At 39.1% G+C, this 27,487-nt stretch overlaps 1 protein-coding gene across 2 annotated transcripts; it reads left to right on the forward strand.

Annotated features, from left to right (window-relative positions):
• Positions 1-27,247, forward strand: dse (dermatan sulfate epimerase). 2 transcript variants are annotated; one of them, XM_028440442.1, is made up of 6 exons: positions 1-131; positions 3,145-3,601; positions 17,528-17,781; positions 20,088-20,327; positions 22,903-23,110; positions 24,885-27,247. In XM_028440442.1, exons 2-6 carry the CDS (start codon positions 3,189-3,191, stop codon positions 26,605-26,607), a joined length of 2,838 nt encoding a protein of 945 aa, XP_028296243.1. In that variant the 5' UTR covers positions 1-131; positions 3,145-3,188; the 3' UTR covers positions 26,608-27,247. The 2 variants fall into 2 exon arrangements, with proteins under 2 accessions (XP_028296243.1, XP_028296245.1); XM_028440444.1 differs by lacking the exon at positions 1-131 and having other exon boundaries at positions 3,486-3,597.
• Positions 27,248-27,487: the final 240 nt, after the last annotated feature.

Consider the following 27,487-nt stretch of genomic DNA (forward strand, 5'->3'; position numbering starts at 1 on the left):
CACACACACACGCACACCCGCACACACACAGAGCACGGACGCATGGCGCACTGAAGCCGGACTCCTGCTGCCTGTCCGTGGACCAGGACCAGGGTCTATGGAGCTATGCTGAGGGACCCTCTCTACCGAGGGTATGTATGAGAACCAGGGGAACCAGGGCCTGTCCTGGTGCGGTCCAGCCCGGGCAGAGCGCACAGGTCCTGGGGTACCTACCCAGTGAGTCCCAGCCTTTAAACGGTCTGTTACTGACATGTTGGACACTGTCCTCAACTTTAAAGTCGTTCTTTCTTCTTTTCTTTTCTTTTTCCGTTCTAAAAAGGAAAAATCCAAAACAAAAAACAACTTATTTGATTTCGTTTTCAAATTTAAAAAAACCAAAGTTGAAATTAAGACATATTTATTTATCGAGGACATTACGGAATAAACAAACATTTAAAAGTAGGTTTATTTTCAATGTTCGTTTCTAAAACCAAAAAGGCAGAAATACCAGAAGATTAAAACCAAAAAAACGCCCGTTTTTCATTATGGAGAGACCGGAAGTTGTTCGTTTCAAAATAAGAGCACATATGAGGTTTTTCTTGTACCAAAATATATAAGTAATTTTCCCTGTTGTTAGAAATGTCTTTGTTTTTGTTTTTCTAATCTGAAATCATTTCTGAAATGGAAAAACAAGGCTTGTCATCTGCAGAAATTGCTGCAAAGTAGGAGTGAAGGTGTTCTCAGCAATCAGACGTGGAGAATTTGGACAGAAAATGGTTTATTGCGACTCAGTAATATATATTTATTAATATACAGATAGATACACACACATGTATATGCATTGTGTTGAAATATGGGATTTGTCTTTGTAAGTGAGGTATGAACTGACTAATACAAACACAGATTTTGTTCATTTTTATAATTGATAATTGTCATAAACATAGTTATGAGTTAAAGTTGCTAAATATTCATCACACACACACACACACACACACACACACACACACACGCACACACACAGAGGGAGATTCTGGTTCTAACCTCATTTCCTCATTTATGGCTTTTGCCTCCAACTCCAAATGTGCGTCAGTGAGTCATGTTAAGCTTATTTTCTGTGCAGAGGGGTGTTCCATAAAGGAGGGTTAACAAATCCATAAACTCTAGGTCAACATACCCAGCGATGGGAAACTCTGGGTATCTGGTTCATTACAGCTGGTATGAAGTGGGTTAATCAAACCTTGGGTTACTTACGGGAGATTAGAACCAGTGAGCCTACCATTACAAACCTTCTCCCTTAACCACTCGCCCCTTTGTCCACACATAATATATTTACCTTCAGTATATAAATCACGTGTCAAACTCGTGGCCCGGGGGCCAAATCCGGCCCTTTGGAGCATCCAAGTCGGCCGCAGGAGAAAGTAAAAATGACATAGAAAACATGAATCGTTGTGTAAATGAAACTCAACAATCCTGGTGCGTTTATCACATGATTGCAGTTATTTTTTAGAGTTAAACTGTTAAAAATACTCAAAATCCTTCAATTTTCCTCAAAGTATAACATAACATTTCATTTAATTGAATAGAAATTGGTCAAAAAATCTAGAAAATCTAACGTCATAGACCTGTTGGGACTGATATACAGTATGTCACTTGGATATGGTCGGTTTCTTAGATATTTAGTATTTTATGTATATGTAGAACTGTAAACTAGGGAACAATAATGTTACAATTACTTGTTTTACCACAAAAAAATCTGTGTCCCACTTGAGATGAAACTACTCTGAACTAAAATGAGTTATAAGTTATCTAGTATAAGATTGTCTCGTATGAGATTATCTAGTATGAGATTATCTAGTATGAGATTATCTAGTATAAGATTATCTAGTATGTAGATAATCCAAAGCGCAGTGTGAGCGCTCACAATCAGTTCCACTTTTAGTAGCCGTTATATCGCCTTTGACATGATATGACGTGTTTGTGGCCCAATGCGACGCAGCGGTTGGTCAAACAAATGATTATCGTCCTAAATGGAATATTTCTGTCGTCAGAATAGGTGAGGATGACAAGAAAGCGCTGTCGCAGCTCTGGCGAGTGTTTGAAACGTCTGAAACATGTGACTGACTCCGCTGCTGCTGTGACAAACACACACACACCCTGAAGCAGCGTTTGTCTGACTCACAATCACAATAGTCTCTTAAATATCCATGTGTTTTACTGTATTGTGCAGTTTTTTGGGCTGAAAACAATAACAAGAGTTAATAGCAAGAAAAAAAAATTGCTATGGTGATCAGCTGTGGTGTGGAGTCTGCGTCTACAGCAGTGGTTCCCAAACAGGGGTACGTGTACCCCTAGGTGTACCAGAGCACATTGCAGGGGTACTCAAAAAGATTTAACAATTAATTAAAAAATAACCGGGTAATGTCCCTATTTCCTTTTTAGGCAATTATTTGGACAAATTCACCACAAACTAACAGTAAAATTGGTAAAACATTTTTGTAATTTATTAACAGGTTTATTGTTTGCTGTAGAGGCCATTTTATCACACGGGACACATAAGAGACAATAATTAGCTACATTCAACAAAGGACAACTAAAGGTTTAACTAAATGACACTTTAAATTTCATTTGTTGCTTTTATTTGTAGATTAAGGAACATTTAGGGGTTTAGGAGAGACGCTGTTACTAGGGTACACATGAAGACATGATTTGACAAAAATACAAAGGGGGTACATGGGATAAAAAAAGATTGACACGCCCACTCATGCATATGCATCAAGGCCCCAAAACAGCCTGTTTTTAGAAGCGCCATTAAAGTGACTTTTCAGAGGCTAAAACTGCAGAAAACAGGAGAGTTTAGTAAAATAAACCTTAAATACTATGTTGATGGCATTGTTAGAACACATGGAGATGTGTGAAAATAGCATAAAACTGGACTTTTAAAGTGCTAAAGCTTGGTTTCACATGACCAAACGGTTGTTCCTGCAGCCATGGGCTGGTGATCTGTGACCTCTGAATAAATGTGAACTTGTTGCTGCTCCATCAGTGGAAAGGCTGCATCATCATCATCAGCCACAGCTGGATCCAATCATTCAAGGAATGCAGAGCTTCAGTAAAAAAAAGAAAGCAAAAGGGCCGCCTTCCTTAAATCCTTTCTCTCTTCCTCAGCTGAGCTCCTTCAGCAATGCCACAGCTTCATCGCTGATGAGACCATGAGAAGCCACACCCGTGGGGCCCCCACAGTCTTCTTCTTAAGTCTGCTGTGGCCCCTGCTGACTGCAGCTGACGCCGACCCCGCTGAAGGAATACCATTTATGGGGGGGAACTACGATGGCCACCCCATGCTGTACTTCAGCCGCGGAGACGTGGAGCGGCTGCAGGAAGCCGCGGCGGGAACCCACCGGGACATGGCTAGGAGGATCCGTGAGGCGGGGGAGACCATGCTGGAGCACCCCGAGGAGTACCTGCCCCCCTGGAGCCCTGCTGAGTTCAGCGCCCGCTGGAACGAGGTGTACGGGAACAACCTGGGAGTGCTGTCCATGTTCTGCCTGCTCTACCCCCACAGAGCGGGGGCCCTCAGCCTGGCCAGGGACTACATGGAGAGGATGGCGGCTCAGCCTAGTTGGTACTTTTTCTGTCTTTTACTTCTTCCTGTGTTTGAATTGTGGGAACGGGCCCCCAGTGGCCCTGCTGTAGGAAAGATCTGCATCATGTAGATCAGGGGTTCTCAAACCTTTTTAGCTCAAGTACCCCTTTCTCTTATTTCTGAATCCAAGTACCAACATTTTAGTTTTTCAGTCCAACTCCAACATTTTGCTTAGAAAACTATTTAAAAACAACTATAGATGATAATGAATGAGTGATTACACACATTTTAAATAATCTCATTTTGTAAATAAGTGGAAATAATCAGTATTTAGTGCAGTGGTTGACCCCAAAGACTATTTTTTTTATTTTAGAATTCATTTTTGATCATGTTTCAGCTCAGATATTTTTTTACTGGATTTTAGTTGAACTAGATTTATGTATATTTCACAAAGTGAAAATATAGAAATACAGCTGTTTAAGATAATGTGTAGTTTTAATAAAAAAATAAATAAAATTAAAAATCTATTTTAATTTTTCAGAAATTTCAGGCGACCCCACATGGGGTCACAATCCCAAGGTTGTAAAACACTGATATAGTGGCTCCTGAATTGATTCATTTCTATAGTTTTTATCATTTCCAGTCATCTCACGCCTGGGGTGGGACCAAGACTTCACTCCTCTCTCTCAAGGACCCCCTGTAGTGTCATCCCGTACCCCTCGGTGTACACGTACCCCCATTTGAGAAACACTGATGTAGAGCAGTGGTTCTAAAACTTTTTTAGCTCACGTCACCCATCACTCTTCATTTTAATTCCATGTCCCTCCTTATGTTTGACTTCTACATTTTGCTCAGAATTCTGTGAAAAAACAACTATGAATCATAATGACACACATTTTAAAGAATCTAACTTTGTAAATAAGTGAATAAAACCAGATTTAGTGCCTCCTGAATAGATTTATTTATATAATTTTTATGAATTCTGGTCATCTCCAAAACTTAACTTTGTATTTTCAGTTAATGTTCTCATCAAATCATTTTGTTTTTTGTAATTTGGTGTGTATTTTGTTGTTTTTCTGTTTTTTTGTGTGTTTTTGTTTTTGTTTTTTGTGTTGTTGGTATTATTTAAATGATTCTCTCTCAGTGTGTGTGTGTTTTTGGTTGTTCCTCATGTCGTTTTGTTTGTTTCTCTGTTATTTTGTGTGTATTTTGTTGTCGTTTTGTGATTTGCTGATAATATTTAGTATGATTATCATTAACTAAACAAACATTGTAAAGCCCCATATTTTTAATGCTTTCGAATGTTAAATTTCATCTCTCTCAAGTATTCCCCCCCCCCCCTCCCCCCGCACCCCTAGGGTACACATACCCCCATTTGAGAAACCCTGATGTAGCGCGGACACAAAGTCCAGGATTTAGTCCTGACTGTAGAGAACTATAGTAAAGGCCCTAGAAACAGACTTCATAGATTAAAGTCATAAACCACTGCTGATGTGGAGCTTTCAGAAGATAAAACAGATGTTTGGACTAAAGTAAAAACAGACCAAGAATCTCTTTAATAGTTCAGATCATGTTTTGATTTGATGATTGATTGATTTTTATTTCAGTGTCATGCACATGGTCTTACAAGACACTGGACCAAAAATAAACACCAAACAGACGACGACCCCAGGAAGACTAGCTGGTTGCCATGGCACTAGCTAATGGGGATTCCCTAATAAACAAATAAACAGGCCAGTTTCACAAACAAAAACAGTGACAAAGCACATCCATCCAACCACTAAACTCCTCAGGCTGAAGACAAAACCTGTTGTCATTTTTCCTACACTTTACAAATAAAATAGACAAAAGCAAAAGTGTATTTTCTGTAAAGCAAACTCATCACGTACGTGTTCAAATAAAACATTTCCTAAATCAAAATAAATGATAAAAATAAATAAAATCACACATTTGTTTTTTAAATACATGCAAAGATGAGCTGAACCTACATTGGACATTAGTGGGAAACTGGTCATAATAATATAAAAATATTGTACTTTTTGAGTATTATTCTAAATCAGTAATTGTACTTGTACTTAAGTATGTTTTAAAATAAGGAAAGTAATGAGTTACATTTCTACACCCAACCATTACTGAGTAAACTATAGAGGGTCTCGTTCTGAGCAGTAACCCGGATGTGCGGCCATATTGGAGGTAAACAGTGTGATGGATAAACCACAGAAAAGCTCCTTAAAATGCGTTATGGATGCAAAGGCATACAGGGAAGGACTTGGTCTGCAGAAAAGAGCACAAATTTTGTAAAAGTTCGGTTTTATTGGTGGTGTAGATCAATACGTGTTGGCTCTCTTGTCTTGGATCAATGACGACCCAGAGAGTTTTCCATCTATTGCTTATCCCGATATTATCAACTACCTGGTTTTAACCCTAACCCAATCTGGGTCATCATTTAGATAAAGGTCAGACCTTTTACCTGGAATACAATGAGAAATACAGCGCTGTGTTGTTACTGTAGCAGGCTATTAAATTAATCGAAATTTCATTACGATTTTGATTATTACACCCAACAATTACAAAAATAACATAATGAGAAAAAAACAACTAATAATAATAATAATAATATATATATATATATGTCTAATTTTTTTTACAGATGTTTTATTTGCTAAGGGTTCTATTCTCCCGTCTGGACTTTAGCGCTTTTTTGCGCACCTGCAGTTACGCACTTCTCTCCAATGCCTATTCTCCGGTCCAGGCTGCTGACACGCCCACCACGCGTAAGGAGCCAAAAAGCGCGTAGTCTGTGATCGAAGGCGGGCTGAAGGAAAGGAGGCGGTGATGTCATTTTTTTTTGGGCTGTCTAGAAATCACGGAACATGGAGTTTTCCCAACGCTTGTAAATGTCATTAAAATCTTTTAATTTGAAACGCCTTCATTAATAAACAATGTAACAGGTTGATTTGATCAGATCATTGATCAGATTATTGCAGAGTGACTGAGTCACAGTTAAAATATCTCTCCTCCATCATCACTGTAAAGCGTGACAGAGTTAGATGATGGAGATATGAGTATATAACGCATCCACAGAGCGTCCTGCTTTAATACAGAGGGATGTTTACAGTGAAACAGAATTATTAACTTCTATAATAAACAGTTTTAAATATAAATAGTTTAAAGTGACCTGAGCTGAGCCTCATTAAATTATGTGTGGGAACAGTTTGTGGTCCATCCTCATCTGCATATGACAGCTTGTTTCACTCTGTAGTGGATCAAACTGTGACTTTACGTTGGACATAGTATGAAAATAGTTGAATCACTGTGACCAACGTGGACAGAAGTCTGTGTCTGTCAGAGTTTTAATTAATGGCGCAGCAGCAGCTGAGTGATCACAGCTGCTGCTGCACGACGCACAAGTCCATGTGGCTTCAAATGTAACTAAGTCCACATTTCTAGTGCAATATAATGTTTCACCTTATGGGGGCGCTGCACTTATTCCAGGGTTAGAAGAACGTAAGAGGAAAAGAACTTACGCACACCGGAGAATGCGCGTAAAGCCAGATTTGAATGGGAACACACAGTGCGTAGCTGGGATGAAGGCGCACAGCGACTGTCTTAAGTCTTAAGGGCGACTGTGGCTCAGGTGGTAGAGGGTCGTCTTCTGATCGAGAGGTTGGGGGTTCTATCCCAGTACCTGACTATGTGTCGAAGTGTCCTTGGGCAAGACACTGAACACTAAGTTGCTCCCAGTGGTTGACTAGCGCCTTGCATAGCAGTCCTGTCCCACTGGTGTGTGAATGTGAGAGTGATTGGGTGAATGAGCTCATATGTAAAGTGCTTTGAGACTGTTTCAGTGGTGATAAAGCGCTACAGTATATAAATCTAGTCCATTTACCATTTTACCATTCTTAAGTACAGGAGGAGAATAGCACACAGCCAAAAGCAGCGCCGCTGCACGGCTTTTTGGACTTACGCACATGGGAGAATAGAACCCTAAATGAACAAAACCACTATTTCGGACATCTACAAAGATTGATATGTCTATGGTTTGTTATTAATACCATAGACATTATATACGTAGACGCCGCATCGACTGCTGCCACCCACTAGAGCGGTATATCAACAGGGCGGCCATCTTGGACCGATGGCAATCGCTCCTACAGTGCATTACATCTATAGAGAAATGATGTTTACACTATTAAAGTTATCATAAATCGCTCAATTCTCAAGCAGTTTTTAGGGGGGTTTGTTTGTAACAAACGTCAGACATGATAGATGATGGATAGATAGATGGATAGATAGATGATGGATAGATAGATGGATAGATAGATGATGGATAGATAGATGGATAGATAGATGATGGATAGATAGATGGATAGATAGAAATAGAGCAAAAGTAACCCAGAAAACGTTCAGATGTGCTCAGGTTTTTATTGACAACATTGTTGAAGGCTATTATTGCATTTGACTATTATTATTATTATTGTATAATTGTACTACTACTGTATTATTGTCATTGCTATTCTTATAAATCATATCATATAAATAAATAAATCATATAATCATATTTTCATATTTTTTATTATTAATATTTTTCTATATTATAGTTACTGGTGTTCTCATTGTATTATTTTTGTATTGCTATTATTATTATTGCTTTATTTTTTTATTCTTATATTACCTTATTATTATTATTAATAATAAATATTGTTCATTATTAATAATATTGTTTTTATTTTTATTACTGGATTTTTATTATATTATTTTGTATTATTATTTTACTATCATCATTAATTATTGTGGACAAAGAACTGAAACATTCAAGGATGTGGGTGTGGAGATTGTGTTGAGTGGTAAAACCAGAATTTTAAATATATATATATATATATAATGAAGCACCTTGTATCATCGCTACATGTGACGTTTTTAAAAGATTAAACAATTTGGAAATTGGTTCAAAATTCAACGAATAATTCTACTTAGAGATTTACCTCTTTCTGTCATAATGTCTATGCACCGCTGCCTCCATCACCACCGGTCCAAGATGGCGGCACTGTTGCCGTGTCCCTCCACAGTCGATGCAGCGTCTACGTATATGATGTCTATGATTAATACCGACTTTGATCCACTCGCATGCAAGCTCCTCCCCTCTGCCCCGCCCCTCTCAAAGCCAAAGCTAGCAGGCTAACGTGAGTAAAGTTGTTGCTAGTGGTCTTGAAACATGGAAGAGAAACGCAGCAAAAACAATGTTAAACAAGTGAAATGATCTGTGTTTGATGATGATCTAGAACAAAGACACATCACGTGCAACAAGTGTTTTGTTTTGTGCAAAAGTGAACATATTTGATTTTAGTGTTTGAAGGATTTTATTTATGTTTAAAGAATGTTTTATGTTTTTTGTACAAAAAAGAAAGAACTTTTTTTGACAAATAATTGTGATTTCAATTATGACTATAATAATCGTGATTATTATTTTTTCTATAATCGAGCAGCCCTTCTATTAAATGTGATTAGAATAAGTCAATAATGCCACACGTAGTAGCTTGATATGAATTATATTCGTATCATAATCACACTAGAATGTTTGGATGTTGTCCAGATGTTTGCCTCATCGTTTCAGGTTTAGCTTCGCTAACCACAAGCTCCTCCTTTCCTCTGATAACTGTTGACATTGTTCTCCCTGATTTGTGATAACTCTGACAGTCTATAAAACTCCAAATGTTTTTCACGGTCTGACTAATTGGTACAGCCACAAACACGGCAATAATTCTCCATTTCCTCTGTGTTTACCTGCTGAGTACCTCCAATATGGCCACTTCTGGTTTGATGAAAACCCTCTATTATTTTTTGTTTTAAAATGATTAATGGACATTGTGAAACTACAAAAAAAATGAAATGATCAGACAACAGTCAAATGCATCACATTATAGACGACCAATCAGATTAAACGTAATGTACGGCACCAAAACAGCATTAAGTGGAGGTTATTTTCTCAGTTTTCATAAAGAGTTCATAAATGTATCTATACTTAGAGGCTGAGAATTGTTTTTAATTTGAATTCAATATATTGGTTTTATTTTAGTGGCTAACGTACGGTTGCCGTATCAATATACCGACATTCTATCCGTACGTAGCGCCCCTATGTGGTCAGTTTAGGTCATGTGACTGAGACTAAACCTTACCCTAACCCTAAAAATTGTTGCAATATTGGATTATAACCTAACTCTAAGACGCTACGTACTTGTACTTCAGTAACGTACCAATAGCACCGGGGGTTGTCTGTACGGCAACCGTACAGATAGACACTTTCTATTTTATTTAAAAAATAATTATACATTTTGACAAACCTTTTTATACAGATGCTTTTGTGGAAAATAAATTAAGATTGTGTCTCTTCCTTTTTAAGTTTATACATGAGATGTTTACTGTATGCAAGATTTATTACCAAAATAAACATGGGGGGTGAAAGTAACTTTTACTTTGATTACTATTTAAATCAGCTCATTTTTACTTGTACTTGAGTATTTTATGTATGACTTACTTGTACTTGAGTACATTTTCAGTCAAGTACCAGTAGTTCTACTTGAGTAGAATATATCTTTATACTCTTTACACCTGTGATAACATATTATTGTTATTATTGAAGGTGAAGAAAAAGCTTTTGATCTGAAAGCGGCACGAAAATTTGCGAAATAAAAAAAAAACATTGATATAAAATTAAAAGGGTCACGAAATAAAGTAAAGTAAAAAGAAGAGCAGCAGCACAATGGCATTTGACCCTCCTGCTTCCCGTAGCAGCTCAGAGGCTGCAATGTTTACAAGATGGCGGACTCATGAGTCGGTTGTACAGTATGTAGTGATGCACCGAAAAAAACAACCCAATTATTTAAAAAGTTGAAACAATTAGTTTAAACTGGCAAAAAATGGGTGACAAATGGTGAATGTGTTTAAATTGGCAAAAATAAGCATGAAATATGGTGAAAAGAGATTAAAAGTGACAAAAATGGGTCAACATATGCAACATTATGTAGAAAAGTGGTGGGAAGGGTTTATAAGTACTGAAAATGTCTTGAAAGTGGAAAAATGTGTAGAAAATGTATTGAAATGTGATAAAGAAGTGGCAGAAATTGGATTAAGCATAAAAAGATGGCAAGAAAAAGTGATGAAAATAGATTAAAGAGATCCTCCACTGTTTTTACAAATGTGGCCTAAAACCTTTGAAATTTACTTATTAGAAGATCTATACCTAACAAAACACATTATTTTGCACCATATTCATTTTATTAACTTTAAAAATGGGACTACTTTACCGTTTGAGAGTCTGTACGTCACCATGTTGAAATGATGTCATTGATGACGTAAATCGTCCCTTTTAGTCCATTGAGTTCTATAGGAGGTGAAGCATTCTGGATCATTTAGCAGCTTTTTCAGTCAAAATGACAACTTGTGCTGCTTTGGGTTGTTCTAAAAATCAGTAAAAGGTAAATAAAGTTGATGTAAATCTCTTTTCTTTACCAAAATCTGATTAACAAAATCTGTGACTCGAAAAAGTCTGTATTGGGATTTTTTGCTCTTCTCTTCTTCATGCCGTCTACGAAGCAGCAGATTACTTTTTTTGAGTATATTTTAAAATCAGTAATTTTACTTGTACTTAAAGATATATTGGACATTGTTTTTTTTTTTGGCTTCTACTGTAATTCCGGGTGGATCATCAACACTATTGGTCCTCCTACTGTAGTTGTCAATCATTCTGGTGATATGTTTACATAAGGACGTCGTACATGCTCGTGCCCGAGCACACCGCGTCCTTTGAAAATTGATTTTCCCTTATTGGTGGTGAGTCTGACATTGTGGGAAAAGTGCAAATCTTCTTTTGAAAGGTAAGCTTGCATCAGCGATGCTGACTTCATCTTGTAAACAGAGCTGTGCACGCTTTCTCGCACACGTAGCCGTTCCCACTTGGAAGCAGGTAGTGTGTTGCATGTGCAGAGTGCGTTTGTTTTGTAAACATCTGGAAAATCGTCCACTATACCTTTAAGTACATTTTAATAGAAGACCGTTATGGTTTTTGTGTACATAACTTACAGTAGGGGCCAACAAGATGTTTGTACCCAGGGCCCAGAATGTGGTGCTACGGCCCTGACAAACAGATGTATGAATCCTGGAACTGCACATGTTCCTTCCTATACGCTAATAATATTTATCTGTTGCTCTCACCATGAATAACAGGAAACACTTCTTTGGACAAACTGCAGCATCTCATTGTAACAATAACATTCACATTCAACCTTTTCCTCCGCACGTATAACTCAGTCTGGAGTTTCCTTATGTTGGGTTAAATGTTGGTACAGAGACTGTGTACAGTTCCCAATCCCTGAATTCAGTTCATTTATCCTAAATTGAAGTTTCAACAGTCTCATCTTTTCTTTCTGTGAGCTTTGCTGAAGATGCACTGTGGCCCCGATCAGTCTGCAATGCAGGAAATATGCTCAGCAGCTGTTGGTCTAGCTTAGCCCTGCCCCACCCCCACCACGGAGAGGAAATGAGATTCTCAGATGGTAGTGAACAGACCAGACTGGTCCCTCCTATCTCCTTTCCTATCCACGTTTCCTTAACCCTGTAGACGACGTCAATGGGTTGAGGAAAGGTGTTAGGAGACTTCCTAAAGGAGTTAGGGAAAGGCCATCACGTTGTTTTGACAATCAGACGCACTTCCACTGGGTGACGTAATAATCCGACGGCGGTGAAGGTTAGTGACGTCTGCCGTGGTGAAAAAACTACAAATTCCACTCACGAATCATTAATCTAAAATAAGTATGATGTTATGAATTTGTTACATTTATGAGAGGTATAGGCCTATATAACATTATAGGAATGTACAACAGCACAAAGCATTCTTTGGTTTTACATTATTTAAAGTTGTTCAAGGCGTATTATTGCATTATCTGCGTCTCTTTCAGTCTTTGTGAGTTTCCATGAACACTCTGATGAGCTGGTCCCTTTAAAGAGTGACTAAACCCCTGCTTTCTGCTGACCTGCCAATCGGGGGGGAATTTAAAAAATGCCATAATTATGGTCGTTACACCCGTAGCAGTAAGACACGCCCAGTCGGGCAGCTGGTCAGCGCTCTGAAAATGGATGGATGGATGGTTTTTTGTGTGTGTGCTGCCTGATGGAGCGCTGGGTTGAGAGTGTGTGTGCGTTCCTGTTGCCGCGACAACAGTGTGTTTGTATTGGGCTGCCGTAAATCAGTAAGTCTTGCCACCGGGTTGGAGACAGGAACGTTGCAAGTGCTGTTATCTGGCCGTAGACAGCAGGCGGTGATGAAAGACCCCCCACAGGGACTATGAGAAGGATTTATTAAGGCGAAAAAGTTACTTATTTCTGCTTTAAAAACTTAACAGAATCAGAATCTTGTGGAAGCAAAACTTAAACTTCATTGGAAAATAACTAAATAAAAAATAGGTAAAATCTGAAAAACAAAATAACCAAACATATTAAATTACAAGAAGTATAATAACCATGACACACACTCACTCACTCTATTGTATATACCAGAGTTTCTCAAATTAATATTATAATAATAATAATAATAATAATAATAAATCTATTCATGAGGCACTAAATACTGTTTCTTTCCACTTAAATACAAAATGAGATTATTTAAAATGTGTGTTATCACTCATTCATCATTATGATCTATAGTTGTTTTTCTTACAGTATTCTGAGTAAAATGTTGTAGTTAGACAAAATATTATATTCAGAAATGAGAGAAAGGAGGTAGTTGAGCCAAGAAATGTTGATAACCACTGGTATAAACTACATTTGTTCTTGCCTGTTTATGGGTTCTGTGGAAATAAATGTGGTTAGTTTGAAAGCAGTTCTGTAACTGTAATTTTCCTACTTATTTGTTCAAAGCTACACAAACACTGTTTTTGGTGTATGTCTATTTTGGAGTTGAACACCCCCCCCCCCCCCCCCCCCCACATCTGTAAACGTTGTGAATGTCATTTTTTTAAGACCCAGGACCAAAACATGTTGTGTAAGAGTACGTGGTGCTTGCCTGCAATGGTTAATCTCACTCATATAAGCATTGACACTCATCAATTCTCTGCCTGTGTTGTTTTAGTCCTGCTTATTCTGCCGCAACAGTGTTGTTTTTAGTCCGAATTATGGATTTAAATTTTGTATATTTTTAAAGAAATATTCCTCAATTGTGACATAAGTTGCTCTCCACAGTTTCCCCATGTTTGTGATTGGTCAGATCTCTGCCCCTTTTATGTGGATGTGCACGTAGCCAGGCTGAAATCACCTGGTTTAGTAAACTTGCTGATAACCTGGTTTGTAGTACAGCTGCTCTGTGACAGGTAGGAAATATAAAGGGTGGGGAAGAATAGATTGTTATACAGTGAGGTTGAGATGTGAAGTAGAACAAATTGTGCTTATTATGTTGTGTAATCAAGCCAGTCTGGTGACTAATGTGAAGCTTAGCTATAATGGTGGTGGCTGTGGACAGAGGGAAGGAGTGAATGGTAGTACCTAAAGCAGGTATTTGGGATTAACGTGTCTAAAGTTAAGCCCAGTATGAGTTTTATCTCACATCCCAAGGCGTGCCAGTGCATCGTATACCAGTATATGTGCAAAAACTGCTACTCCAAACCCAGGAACCGCCCCGGGCCCACAGATGTAGCCAGGCCAGCAGAAAGAGTGGGGGCCAGGGAGCCCCAGGCCACCCCCCCACAGTAGAGCAGTCCTCAGATGTCCCCGAGAAGCAGCCACCGCCCCCCACACACACATCTGAGAGAGCAAATGAACTTAATATTTAGTACTGAAACCTTTGTTAACAATTACAGATGTCAGACGTTTCCTGTAGTTCTAAACCAACTTATATAACTATATTTATATATAAATATACGTTAGTAAATGAGGAATAGTTTAGAATAACGTATATAAAGTTTTAACTGAAACCTAACAAGCCATTAGTAATTAGATTACTTAGTAGTAGTTATATTAGTAATTTATAAGGTATAGTTATAAATCATTAAAACACAGTTAATGTCATTTTTAAATTGTTAACTAACAGCTTGTAAGTTATCTATTGACTATCTATAGATATAGTTATAAACCCTTAAACTGTTAGCAAATATTCAATAAGCTGTTTATAACTCATCATTTAACAGTTTATTAATGATCTATTAACTACTTATAATGGATAGTTATTATAAAGTGTTACCGTAACTTTTACTTTGAGTACTATTTAATTCAAGTTTCAGTTTATTTACCATTTGCAGTGGGAAAAAACCACATTGGAATATTTGTGCAAAAATACACCAGTGTGCACCAGAGACAGCATCAACAAACACCAAAATACACAAATATAATTAACACAGTAAAAGTACAAAGGGAAACATTTGACACTATAAAAACACACATATAGCTTACTTAAAACAATACAACAATAAAACAAAAAAGTGCAAGAACAGCCTTCAAAGTGCTTTGTTCAGCCTGATAACAGCTTGTGGAAAGAAGCTGTTATCGTGGCGAGATGTCCTGCATCTCACTGAACGATATCTTCTCCTGGAGGGAAGGAGCTGGAACATGGCTTTACTAGTGTGGCCAGTACCAGAAGAGTCATTGATGATTTTCAGAGCTGCAATCATAGAGATCCTCCAGAACAGGCAGCTCACAGTCCTTCTTGCAGAGCGAACCACCTTGTTCAGAGTTCTCCTTTCTTTGGCTGTGATGTTACTGAACCACACAGCCATACAGCTAACAAGCAGACTTTCTATTGTGCAGCGATAAAAGTTAAGCAAAATCTTAGAGTTATTTGTAAATTCCCTAAGTTTCCGCAGAAAGAAGAGACGCTGACGAGCTTTCTTGACAATGCGATTAGTGTTTTTGTCCCATCGCAGGTCATTAGACCCAGTTAAACCCAGAAACTTGCACAATCCGTGTATCATTCGTTCATTCGTTTTTCATGGAAGTGTACTCTCATCCGACGGTAACGGCTATGCTAGCAGCAGTTCGGCATTACAAGATCGCTGCTTCCAACTGTGCATCCCAAACGCTTTAGCTGGTGTTGGGCACAGAACCTCCTCATTTCAGAGGATTTAGAGACTCCTAAGTGTTGCAGAGCCAAAGATATCTCGGAATGTGTAACGCTTCACTTCCGGGTCACGTACTTTGGCAAATCGGTAATGGAGAAAACAAATAAAGGTGTTAGTTTTTTGTTTTTTGTTTTCTGTACCGAAGCAAAATGGCTTGAATCTGAAAAACAAGGCGTTTTCCATTTTTTCCTTTTTGGTTTTGGAAACAAATATCAAATAATGAGTGTTTTATTTTCGTTTTTCATGTTTTTGTTACATAATGAAAAACAAATGAACGAATGATGCACGGATTTTGCAAAAACAAGTTAATATGTTATAGATGTGTTCAACAGGAGGTTGTTTTCTTTACTCCACTGAACAACATTTTCAATTTCTGCTCTGTGAGATGATTCATCATTCTCAGTGATGGACCAATAAAGGTGGTATCATCAGCATATTTGATGATCAAACTGGAGTCAGAAGAAGCTGCACAATCATGAGTGTACAAAGCAAAAAGCAAAGGATTAAAAATGCATCCCTGAGGAGATCCAGTGCTCACAAACAGTACGTCAGAAAGACAGTCATAGATTTTTACTCTCTGTGATCTACCAGTTAAAAAGCTAAAAATCCACTTACACATAGCATCACTGAGACCAAGAGACGTGAGTTTTTCCACCAGTTTACCTGGGACAAGAGAGTTAAATGCAGAGTTGTAATCAATGAACATTAGGGATGTAACGATTCATTCAACTCCCGATACGATTTGATTCATGATACTGGGTTCACGATATGATTCTCTCACGATTTATTTTACAAAACGGGACTGTACACAAATGTAGACTGTACTATTTTCCTTTTATTTTTTATTGTCAAAAGAATCCCTTGATAAACTATTAAAAACAATGCAATTTAACAAAATAAATCTTGAATGAAATAAATAAAGGAATAATACAAATGAAGAAGAAGCCTATTAATTTAAATTCTGGTTCTATAGTAAACAATGCAAAACTGCATAATAGTTTTTTCTTTTTAAAAGTGCAACTGAAAATGTATTTTGTGCCTTAACAATTGGACTTTAGAAAAAAAAAAAAAATCAATAATCTCACTATATTTACATCATATATTTGTTTGGACCAGCAGAGGGCGCTGGTAACCCAGTTGTCGGTTGGCATGCAGAAATTCTTGCAGTGAAGAAGAGATGCTATGCTAGCAGACAGCTAATAGAAAAACGTGACTCTTACACATATTCACGTAATATTACAGATATTCTTTCAGTGCTAAAGGGGTCAGGAATCATTTATGAACATGTTTAAGAGTAGAAGGCGGCCGGAAAGAACGTAGTAGCAGATTCCTCCCGCCGCCAACACTTCTGGACAAGAGGATATAGCTGTTGTTTAAAAAAAAAGTACTGCGATTCAATTTTCACAGTATGGTTGTGAATCGATTTTTAACTGCCTTAAGATTAATCGTTACATCCCTAATGAACAACATTCTCGCGTGAGATTTTGCATTGTCTAAGCGTTGGTATACAGATTTCAAAACAAAGGAGATCCTCAACGCTCCTGTTCTCTCTGTACACTCCTCTTTTCTCATATTCAGCTACTTTTTACTTGTACTTAAGTATTTTATCTAGGACTTATATGTACATGAGTCCAATTTCAATCGAGTAACAATACTTCTACTTGATTAAGAGATATCAGTACTCTTTACACTGGCTCTAGCAGCTGCTAACAATGTGTAAAGTGCTACTGAGCGCAGTTGTGTTTGCTTTCAAAGGGACTGGACATTAAAGGAATTTGAGAAGCCTTGTTATTATTGCAGTGAATCTTTTCTCCATGTGTTCCACATGTGTCTCTGCCTGACTCTGTCTTGGTATCCACTGCAGGTTGGTGAAAGACGCCCCCTGGGACGAGGTTCCGTTAGCACACTCTTTGGTTGGCTTCGCCACGGCCTACGACTTCCTGTATGAGTACTTGAACAAGGGTCAACAGGAGCGCTTCCTGCAGGTGATCGGCAACGCGTCACGCCAGATGTATGATAAGTCGTACATCCGTGGATGGGGCTTCCAGTACCTGCATAACCATCAACCCACCAACTGTGTGGCGCTGCTCACAGGAAGTCTGGTTTACATGACCCAAGGTAGTGGATTCTGACCCATGAACGTGTGTTTGTTTGGTTGTTTTGTTTGTTCTGCACAGCTAGTAGAGATGGTGAAGGAGCCAAAGAACATTTCATCCATACAGGCTTGGAATGCACAACATTAACCATTATTAGAAGTTATTTATGACAACTGAAAAGGAAGTCTTCATTAGCAGCACTAATTAAAGACAGGCAATCATCGTTTGTTTGGAGAAAGCATTAGAAGCTGTGTTTCCAGTCCATTACAGATGTTATATAAATACCAATAATACTGACCACAGCACAAGAAACAGGAGAACCAGACGAGAAGTTGTGGCTGTGTTTCGTGGGAGTTAATTTTAGTTTAAATAAAAACACTGGATGGAAAACAAAAGGCCATTTGTGTAAAAAAAAAAAAATTGCAAAAAAGAGTTTATGGATCGCCGGAGTTCTTCTGAGCAGGTTCAGGCCAGTTGTGGGGCGTTTTGGATGGGCTACAAAACCACCTTAGTGGGGGTTGCGGTACCTTTTCACCAACCAATCAGAAAGGTTTTGAAAAAACATCATTTCCGCTACTTGACTTCCGTCAAAGCAGAAGTAGGAGTAATCCTAACCCTTTTTGCATCTGGTCAGATGAAATATCGATCAAGACGGTATGTTTAGTTACAATTTAGAAGAAAATAAGAAGAAGGGGGTGTTTCTGCCTGTGATGGGCGTGTACCTGCTTACAAACCAAAACGCCCCTTTTTGCTGCTGGTGGGATGATATTGGCTCTTCTAGCCTCAGCTAGCACCTCGATGCTAAACATGAAGCAGCTAGCACCTCAATGCTAAACATGAAGCAGCTAGCACCTTATTGCTAAACATGTAGCAGCTAGCACCTCAATGCTAAACATGTAGCAGTTTGCATCTCAATGCTAAACATATAGCAGCTAGCACCTTATTGCTAAACATGTGGCAGCTAGCACCTCAATGCTAAATATGTAGCAGCTCGCATCTCAATGCTAAGTATGTAGCAGCTCGCATCTCAATGCTAAACATATAGCAGCTAGCACCTCAATGCTAAATATGTAGTAGTTAGCACCTCAATGCTAAACATGTAGCAACTAACACTTTAACACTAAATATGTAGCAGCTAGCACCTCAATGCTAAACATGTAGCAACTAGCACTTTAACACTATGTAGCAGCTAGCATCTCAATGCTAAACATGAAGCAACTAGCACCTTATTGCTAAACATGTAGCAGCTAGCACCTCAATGCTAAACATGTAGCAGCTCGCATCTCAATGCTAAACATATAGCAGCTTGCACCTCAATGATAAATATGTAGTAGCTAGCACCTCAATGCTAAACATGTAGCAACTAGCACTTTAACACTAAATATGTAGCAGCTAGCATCTCAATGCTAAACATGCAGCAGCTAGCACCTTAATGCTTGCAGCTAGCACCTCAATGCTAAACATGTAGCGACTAGCACACATGTAGCGGCTAGCACTTCAGTGCTAAATATGTAGTAGCTAGCACCTCAATGCTAAATATGTAGCAGCTAGCACCTCAATGCTAACCATGTATCAGCTAGCAGCTCAATACTTAATATGTAGCAGCTAACAGCTCAATGCTAAACATGTAGCAGCTAGCACCTCAATGCTAACATGTAATAGCTAACAGCTCAATGTTAAACATGTAGCAGCTAATCGCTCAATGCTAAACATGTAGCAGCTAGCACCTCAATGCTAACATGTAGCAGCTAGCAGGGACAATGGTCCTAGTGGAGCAGACAGTGTCTCCAATCCACACTGACACTCAGACAGGGTTCAGAACCAAAATAAATAAATCATAAATTATGTAGAAAAACTATTTCAAACTAAATTCATCAGCGTTATTAGTTGCTCTGTTTGTTTCATGATATCCACAGATATTCTAACTATTTTACACTGTTCAATTTATACTTTTCGAGAATGTTCTGGACTAAGTGCTGTTTTTTATTTATTTTAATACACAACAAAACATTTGTTTGAGAAATTTTACAAGAAAATCCAGAAAAGCATGAATATATCTTATTAAAACTTAAGTTTATGCTTTGTGAACAATGCAGTCCTAATGTTCTTTAATTATATTACACATTATGTTCACACTCAGTGATGGAAATAATAAACACTATTTTGTTGTTTAAGATAATTTATGGTTTTTATTGATCTACCAAAATCCATTTAAATTGGAAAATGGTCATTTTCGTGTCAAATATTGTTATGCAATTCTGTTCCACAGTATTTAGAATAAGGGTTAAATGTAATGAAATGAATGGTGTGTTACCTCCTGTGCTCCAGGTTACCTCCAGGAGGCCTACCTGTGGACCAAGCAGGTCTTGTCCATCATGGAGAAGTCCATGGTGCTCCTGCAGGATGTGACTGACGGCTCGCTGTACGAGGGCGTGGCCTATGGGACCTACACCACTCGCTCTCTGTTCCAGTATATGTTCCTGGTGCAGCGTCACTTTGCTATCAGCCACTTCCAGCACCCCTGGCTCCTCAGACACTTTGACTTCCTCTACAGAACCATCCTGCCTGGTACCCTCTGACGTTCACAATACTATGTTTGTGTGTATCTCAGGAAATGTTCATATTAGTTTGTATTTCTACATATACAGTAAGTGACATATACTGAATGAAGGCCCTACAACATGTGTCAAACCAAAGGCCCGGGGGCCAAATCCAGCCCTTTAGAGCAGGGGTGTCATAGATTTAAATTAAACCATTTTAATATTATTGTGCCTTAGTTTTCAATTGTATCTGTTCAGTTGAAAAAATCTTTTTACCATTTATTTGATGAGAAATTGCAAAATTTTTGGAATAAAATTGAGTTTTTTCCATAATTAGTAATTAAAAATCACATTCATGTGACATAAAAAAAGGAAAAATGCAAACCCCTAAAATAATGCTGAGTTTTATTAAATTGCTGAATTTGAGATATCTCTTACTAGATTAATTGGTAAATTACACAATAATTCATGTTGTCTGTCAAGTACATGTGTCAAACTCAAGGCCAGGGGGCCAAATCTGGCCCTTTAGAACATCCAAATCGTCCCGCAAAACAAAGTAAAAATGACTGAGAAAACATGATCTATTGTGTAAATTACCAAATAACCCAGTTGTGGATACATACAGTATCTCAAATTCACCAATTTAATAAAACTCAGCATTATTTTAGGGGTTTGCATTTTTCTTTTGTTTATATCACATGAATGCAATCATTTTTAGTTACAAACTGTGGAAATAAGTCTCAATTTTTCCACAAATCTTGCAATTTCTTACAAACATCGTCGAAATTACACAAAAATTGGTGACAAAATCTAAATTATTTTTTCCCACCTAAAATCTACGGCCCACTTGAGGTCAAACTGGTCCATATTTGGCTCCTGAACTAAAATGATTTTGACATCCCTACCCTACAATATCTGTGCCCCACGCTTTGAGAACCCCAAACATAGAGCGTTGTTGGTTGTGAATTACACAGAAAGGGAGAATTTTAAAACATGGAATAAATCCACACATCATTGTTTACTCTCACAATTTCACTATTAAAAACACACACATATAATTATAAAAAAGAATAATTCAAATATAAATTTTCATTTATGAGTTTTAATTTGGATCATATTCATTATATCCGGTCTCAGTGCTCAAATATATATATATATATATATATACTGTATATATATATATATATATATATATATATATATATATATATATATTTTTAAACCAACAAAAACATATTAAATAGCCAACATGTCAACAAATTAGTAACATAAGAACATTTTTTAGTGCTATTTTCATGCAACAATGAGATATCACCAATGGAACTGACATAATCTGTTTTAGTAAAACAGAGATTATGAAATATAAACTAATATCACACTGCATCAACTATTGATGTTTCAGTAAAAATATGAATGTTTTTCTTACCTTAATGTGCGTCTTTCCTCATAAATGATAATCTTGCAGAGTTGCGTGTAAGGCCTTTGCTGAGCTAATTACTGCCCCATGGTGGATTATCCTTGTATTGCATGTATATAATAGTATACATTGATCCTAGGGCCACATTATCAACATTCATGTTAGCATTTAAATAATGACCAATCTGAGCGTTAATACAAGGGGGGAAAGGGTTGTTTTGGGTCTGTGGTTTTGTTGGTTTTTTCACTTTTTAGTCATTATGTGTGTTTTTGTAATTTTTATGTATTTTTCTGTCATTTTCTACATTTTTGTTGTCGATTTGTGCATTTTTGATGTCACTGTGTTTTTATTGTTGTTTTCTGTATTTTTCTGTCATTTTTGTTGACAGTCTGAGTGTCTTTGGAGCCATTCTGTAATACTGTGTTGTTGTTTGTCATTTTGTTTAAGTGGTTGTTGTGTCTGACTTTGTTGTCATTTTGTGTCCTGTACTACGAATCTAGATTGGATTCATCTCTGTTAGCTTGAACTAACCAAACGTTCCCCGTCAGACAGGAGCTGAAATCAAATCACGCTAATTTAAGCCAAGTGATTACAGCCTCGGTACGAGCGCGTTCACATTAAAGGGGTGGAGAGTGCAGCGTCTGACCAATCAATGGAGAGAACTGGCAGACTGAGCGTCTTTACAATGAATGGAGGAACAGCTTATGATCTTAAATAAATATAATAAATATAAATCCATGATGACATTGAAGAGCAACACTGTTAGTGCAGCAGGAGGCGGAGCTTTTATACTCGCTTAGATCTGATCCACTTCATACCTTGGTCCCGTCCAGGTTAGGTGTTGCTTAAGTTTAAAATGATGAATAATTAAAATCCATAGTTAGAGCGATAAGAGGCCCTTTGTGTATTTTTTTGTGTATTACATTGAGCTTTATCTTCCTTCCAACTTGAAATACTATTTTTGGAGATTTGTTTTGGGGGCCACACAAAATTAGACTGAGTGCCACATGTGGCCCCAGGGCAACCAGTTGACCATGTCTGATGTAGAGTTTTTGGTCTTTTTTTCCCTTTCCAAAAATATTGTCCCGTATAATTATCGTACTGTATATTGTCTCGTTCATTGACCTTCAGAGATCGTCACATCCCCATGGATACTTTTTTAATGGTATCTATTTGATATTTTTAGGATTTCAGCGTACTGTGGCCATTGCTGACTCTAACTATAACTGGTTCTATGGACCAGAAAGTCAACTGGTCTTCTTAGACCACTACGTGATGAGGAATGGCAGTGGGAACTGGCTGGCAGACCTCATCCATCAGAACAGGGTTTCAGAGGGACCCGGACAGGCGGGGAAAGGCCAGCGTTGGTGTACGCTCCACACAGAGTTCATCTGGTAACTACTTCATATTCTCCTCCTAATAAAAAAGGCTGTGTGTACTGTTCGTTCTTTGGTTAATCCGTTTTAAAACCAAATCAGCATAACAAATAAACGGTGTGGTTATTTTGTTTTACTGACTTAAAACCTAAACAGAAATACAGAAACATCAAAAACCAGATAAGCAGCATTTTTCTGGTTTGAGGCAATTTTTGCTTATTTTTTACCCTTTTTCAACACCAAACTTGCCATATTTTAAAATATTTTCATCACGTTTTCTTGCCATATTTTTGCTTTTTTAATGATTTTTTTTTTGCTACATTATTCACATTTCTGCCACATTTCAATGCCTTTTCTGCACATTTTTTCTACTTTCAAGACATAGTTGGCACTTAAAAACACTTTCCACCACTTTTCCCACATCACAGGTTGACCCAGTATTGTCATTTTTAACCCTTTTTCACCATATTTAATGCAGGTCAATTCAACTTTATTTACATAGCGCAAATTACAACAAAGTCATCTCAAAGCGCTTAACAAAATATAGAGTCCTTAGTAAGAAAGAAAAAACCCAACAAGATCCACATGAACAAGCATTTAGCAACAGTGGGAAGAAAAAACTCTTAAAAACTTTTTTATAGGAAGAAATCTCCAGCAGAACCAGGTTCAGAGGTGCCCCTCTGTTCACTAACCCCATCCGCTTCGACTGGGTGGGTTAGTGAACAGAGGGGCAAACAGAATAGGATAGAAGGATAGACCATCAGAGTGTTCCAGACTAGTTGAGCCGCGAACCATCGGTCAGGAACCGTCAGCTCCAGCATCAAGACGCCTGAAACAGAAAAGAGAGCGAGGAGAAGGCACAGACTGCAGGGAAACATGATACACTATGATGCACTCCTTCCTAGTGGTTGGGTTCACATTAAACGTCTTGCGGCCTCCACCATGCTCTGAAATGCAACCACTACAGACAAGGTTTCGTCTTGTACTGGTCGCAAGTATTGATATATGGGGTGGACATCAGTGTAAATGGTGTGAAGCAGTGTGATGGGTTATGCATATTTCATGCTTATTATTGCCAATTTAACCACATTCACGATTTGCCAGTTTAAACTAATTCTTCCTACTTTTTGAATTACATTGCCCCAACCCCCCCTCTCCTATTTCTGCCACTTTTAAACCAATCTTGACACTTTGAACCCTTTTTACTACATTTTCTGTCTGTTTTTGTCCACTCTAATTTGCAACTTTGAACCAATTTCTGTGGTTTTTAAATCCCATTTAACCACCTTTTCCACCATTTTTAAAAAATCACTTTTAACCCATTTATATTTCTAATTAAAGCATGGATTTCCATCTTTAAGATGACTATGATAATGTTAAACTTTCTGAATAACAGTGGATATTATTCAAATGAATAAATAAATGTGGTTATCACAGATTCATAGAAAGAAGGATCATTTTGCTGACTTTATGGATGGACCCCAAAAACTCTCCCCTTTGTTCCCCCTTATAGATGACCCTGTCTCCATTTGGCTGTTCCTCAATGTTCATGTCTGTGTTCAACCACCTTGAGCAACAGTGGGGGTGTCCCCAGTCTCTGAAAGCTTTATTTTTGGGGGTCAGGGGCTGAAAAGGTTGAGAACCACTGATCTAATGTGAACACACTACGTACTCATTTAGATGTCACATTTAGTATGAGTAGTATGACTTTTACAACACGGCCCATGTAAACATGAAACATACTGTAGGGTTGCTGAGTGCCATGATTTTCATTTGGTTCCTTCTTCTTCAGGTATAACCCAGATCTGATCCCCAAACCCCCCTCAGACTTTGGGGCCTCCAGGCTTCACTACTTCGAGGACTGGGGGGTGGTGACGTACGGGAGTGCTTTACCTGCAGACACCAACAACACCTTCCTGTCCTTTAAGTCTGGGAAGCTGGGAGGACGGGCCATCTTTGATATAGTCCATAAGAACAAGTACAGAGAGTGGATCAAAGGCTGGAGGAACTTCAATGCTGGCCACGAGCACCCCGACCAGAACACGTTCACCTTCGCCCCCAATGGAGTCCCTTTCATCACTGAGGCTCTGTACGGGCCCAAGTACACGCTCTTAAACAACGCTGTGGTATTTGGCTCAGACTTGTCAGGAAGCTGCTTCAAGCCGTGGGCGGGACAGGTGACGGAGGCCTGTGACTCTAAGTGGCTCAAGTACAAAGTGGGGCTGGCAGCAGACGCTCAGGGACGAGTGGAAGCTGCGATGGAAAGAGACGGGATGGTCTTCATTAGAGGGGAGGGGCGCTCTGCTTATGATCCAGGCCTGAAGATCAGGAGCTTCCAGAGGAACCTCATCCTTCTCCACCCACAGCTCCTGCTTTTGGTGGACCACATCCATGTGGATCCTGACAGCCCCACCAGGACCATGAGTGCATTCTTTCACAACACAGAGCTTCCATTCAAAGGCACCACAGTAGATGGCGTGAATGGAGCGTTTGTGTCCCATGGGAAGGACAAATATCAAATGTTTTGGATGGATGACACAGGCTACAGTAAACCAGGGCTGATGGGTTACTGGAACTACCCTCGAGGATACCCGTACAATGGCTCCAACTACGTCAACGTCACTGTCCCACTAAGGTACCCTCACACCAGGGTGGCTTACATCTTCTTTGGACCAGACGTGGATGTTCAGAGCTTTACCCTGCGTGGAGACAGTGAGAGAGTAGACATCTACGTGAACATGAAATACCACAGCTACACGGTCTACTTACTGACCGCTGAAACAGCTTCTAAGGCTCTGTTTGCCATGGTGCTTATGGATAAAAAGAAGGTGGTGTTTGAGAAGACGGCGGCCCTGGTGGACAGAACACCAGAGGAGGTGGAGGAGTACGTCAACGTGATGGAGGACAATCTGCAGCACGTGAAGCCTGTCTTCCAGCAGATGGAGGGACACATCCTGGGACAAGTCCTCAACACGGCCAGCTTCCACAAGACCGCAGAGCGCCTCCTCCACTTCTCCGACAAACGCAAGACGGAGGAGGTGATAGAGAAAATGTTTGCTATGTCCAAGAAACAGAGCAAAGGCAAAGCAGGGAAGAGAGCCAAGCTTTCTGAGAGCCTGCCGGACATTTTTACACAGATCGAGTTGAACGAGAAGAAGGAGAAACAGAGGACGTCAAAGCGGACGTACGAGGACAGTCCAGAGGATGGCGACGCCTTCATGGATTATTCACAGGGACGCAGGAACAGGAAGGCGGCTTTAATCAGGGGCCGCAAATTTAAGGAGGTTCACATGGTGGCCACAGCAGGAAGTGACGGTCTACCCGGCTCCGCCTCCTACATCCGCCTCTTCCTCCTCCTCAACACCGTCACCTTCTTTTGTCTGCTGGCTCTGCTGCTGATTCGGTTTCAGAGAGGACGCAGTTTACACACACAGAGATGTTTCTACTCCATCCTCTTCATCGACTGCTTCATCCTGCTGTGCCTCTTCACCTCCTGCTCCCACACACAGTGCTAGCAGCACAGCACAATGCTCTCGTCACACATCAACTGAATACAAACAAGGATTATAGGGTCATTCCATCTCATTTTAACAAATGGCACACGCACTTCGGTCTAAAAAAAAAAATCAGAAATTTTTACCAGTTGTTCCGTGATTTTTCAATAGACACACTGTAAATTTTTAGTTTGATCTGATGAATATTGTTGCGGTTTTGAATGAAATGAGACGGAGTCAAGTTGAAGGGTTGCTGGTCAAATGTGGACACAGGGTTTATTTGGTTTAAGGGTTTTGAAGCAAACCGCCCTGGGATGCAGAGGTGTCAGTGTGAGCGTCCCATGAATCTGTAGTTGTTCAGTGCTCTGATAGAACTAGCCAAAACAATGACAGAGCCTCTGAGGAAGAGGCCTTGGTGTTTTCAGTACGATGGTATCTGGCCTGCTTAGGGTAGTTTGACCAGAACTGATCAGGAGAGATTCTGTAATCCATCCATCCATCTTCAAACCCGCTAATTCCCGTTTGTCAGGGTCGCGAGGATCTGCCGGTGCCAATTTACGTCTCTCATTGGGCGCTGGGCGGGGGTACACCCTGGAAAGAGCGCCAGTCCATCGCAGGGCGACATAGACAGACAACCACTCACTCTCATTCACTCCTATGGGCAATTTAGAGACTCCAATCAACCTTACAGTCATGTTTTTGGATTGTGGGAGGAAGCCGGAGTACCCGGAGGAAACCCACGCAGCACGGGGAGAACATGCAAACTTCACACAGAAAGGACCCAGGTGTCCACCACCTTCTTGCTGTGAGGCGGACGTGCTAACCACTAAGCCACCGTGCGCCCTAGATTCTGTAATCACATGTCAAATACCTTTTGAGATGAGGACAATTTAGTGAGGGG

Source organism: Gouania willdenowi (genome assembly GCF_900634775.1).
Source record: "Gouania willdenowi chromosome 24 unlocalized genomic scaffold, fGouWil2.1 scaffold_320_arrow_ctg1, whole genome shotgun sequence".
NCBI lineage: Eukaryota > Metazoa > Chordata > Actinopteri > Blenniiformes > Gobiesocidae > Gouania > Gouania willdenowi.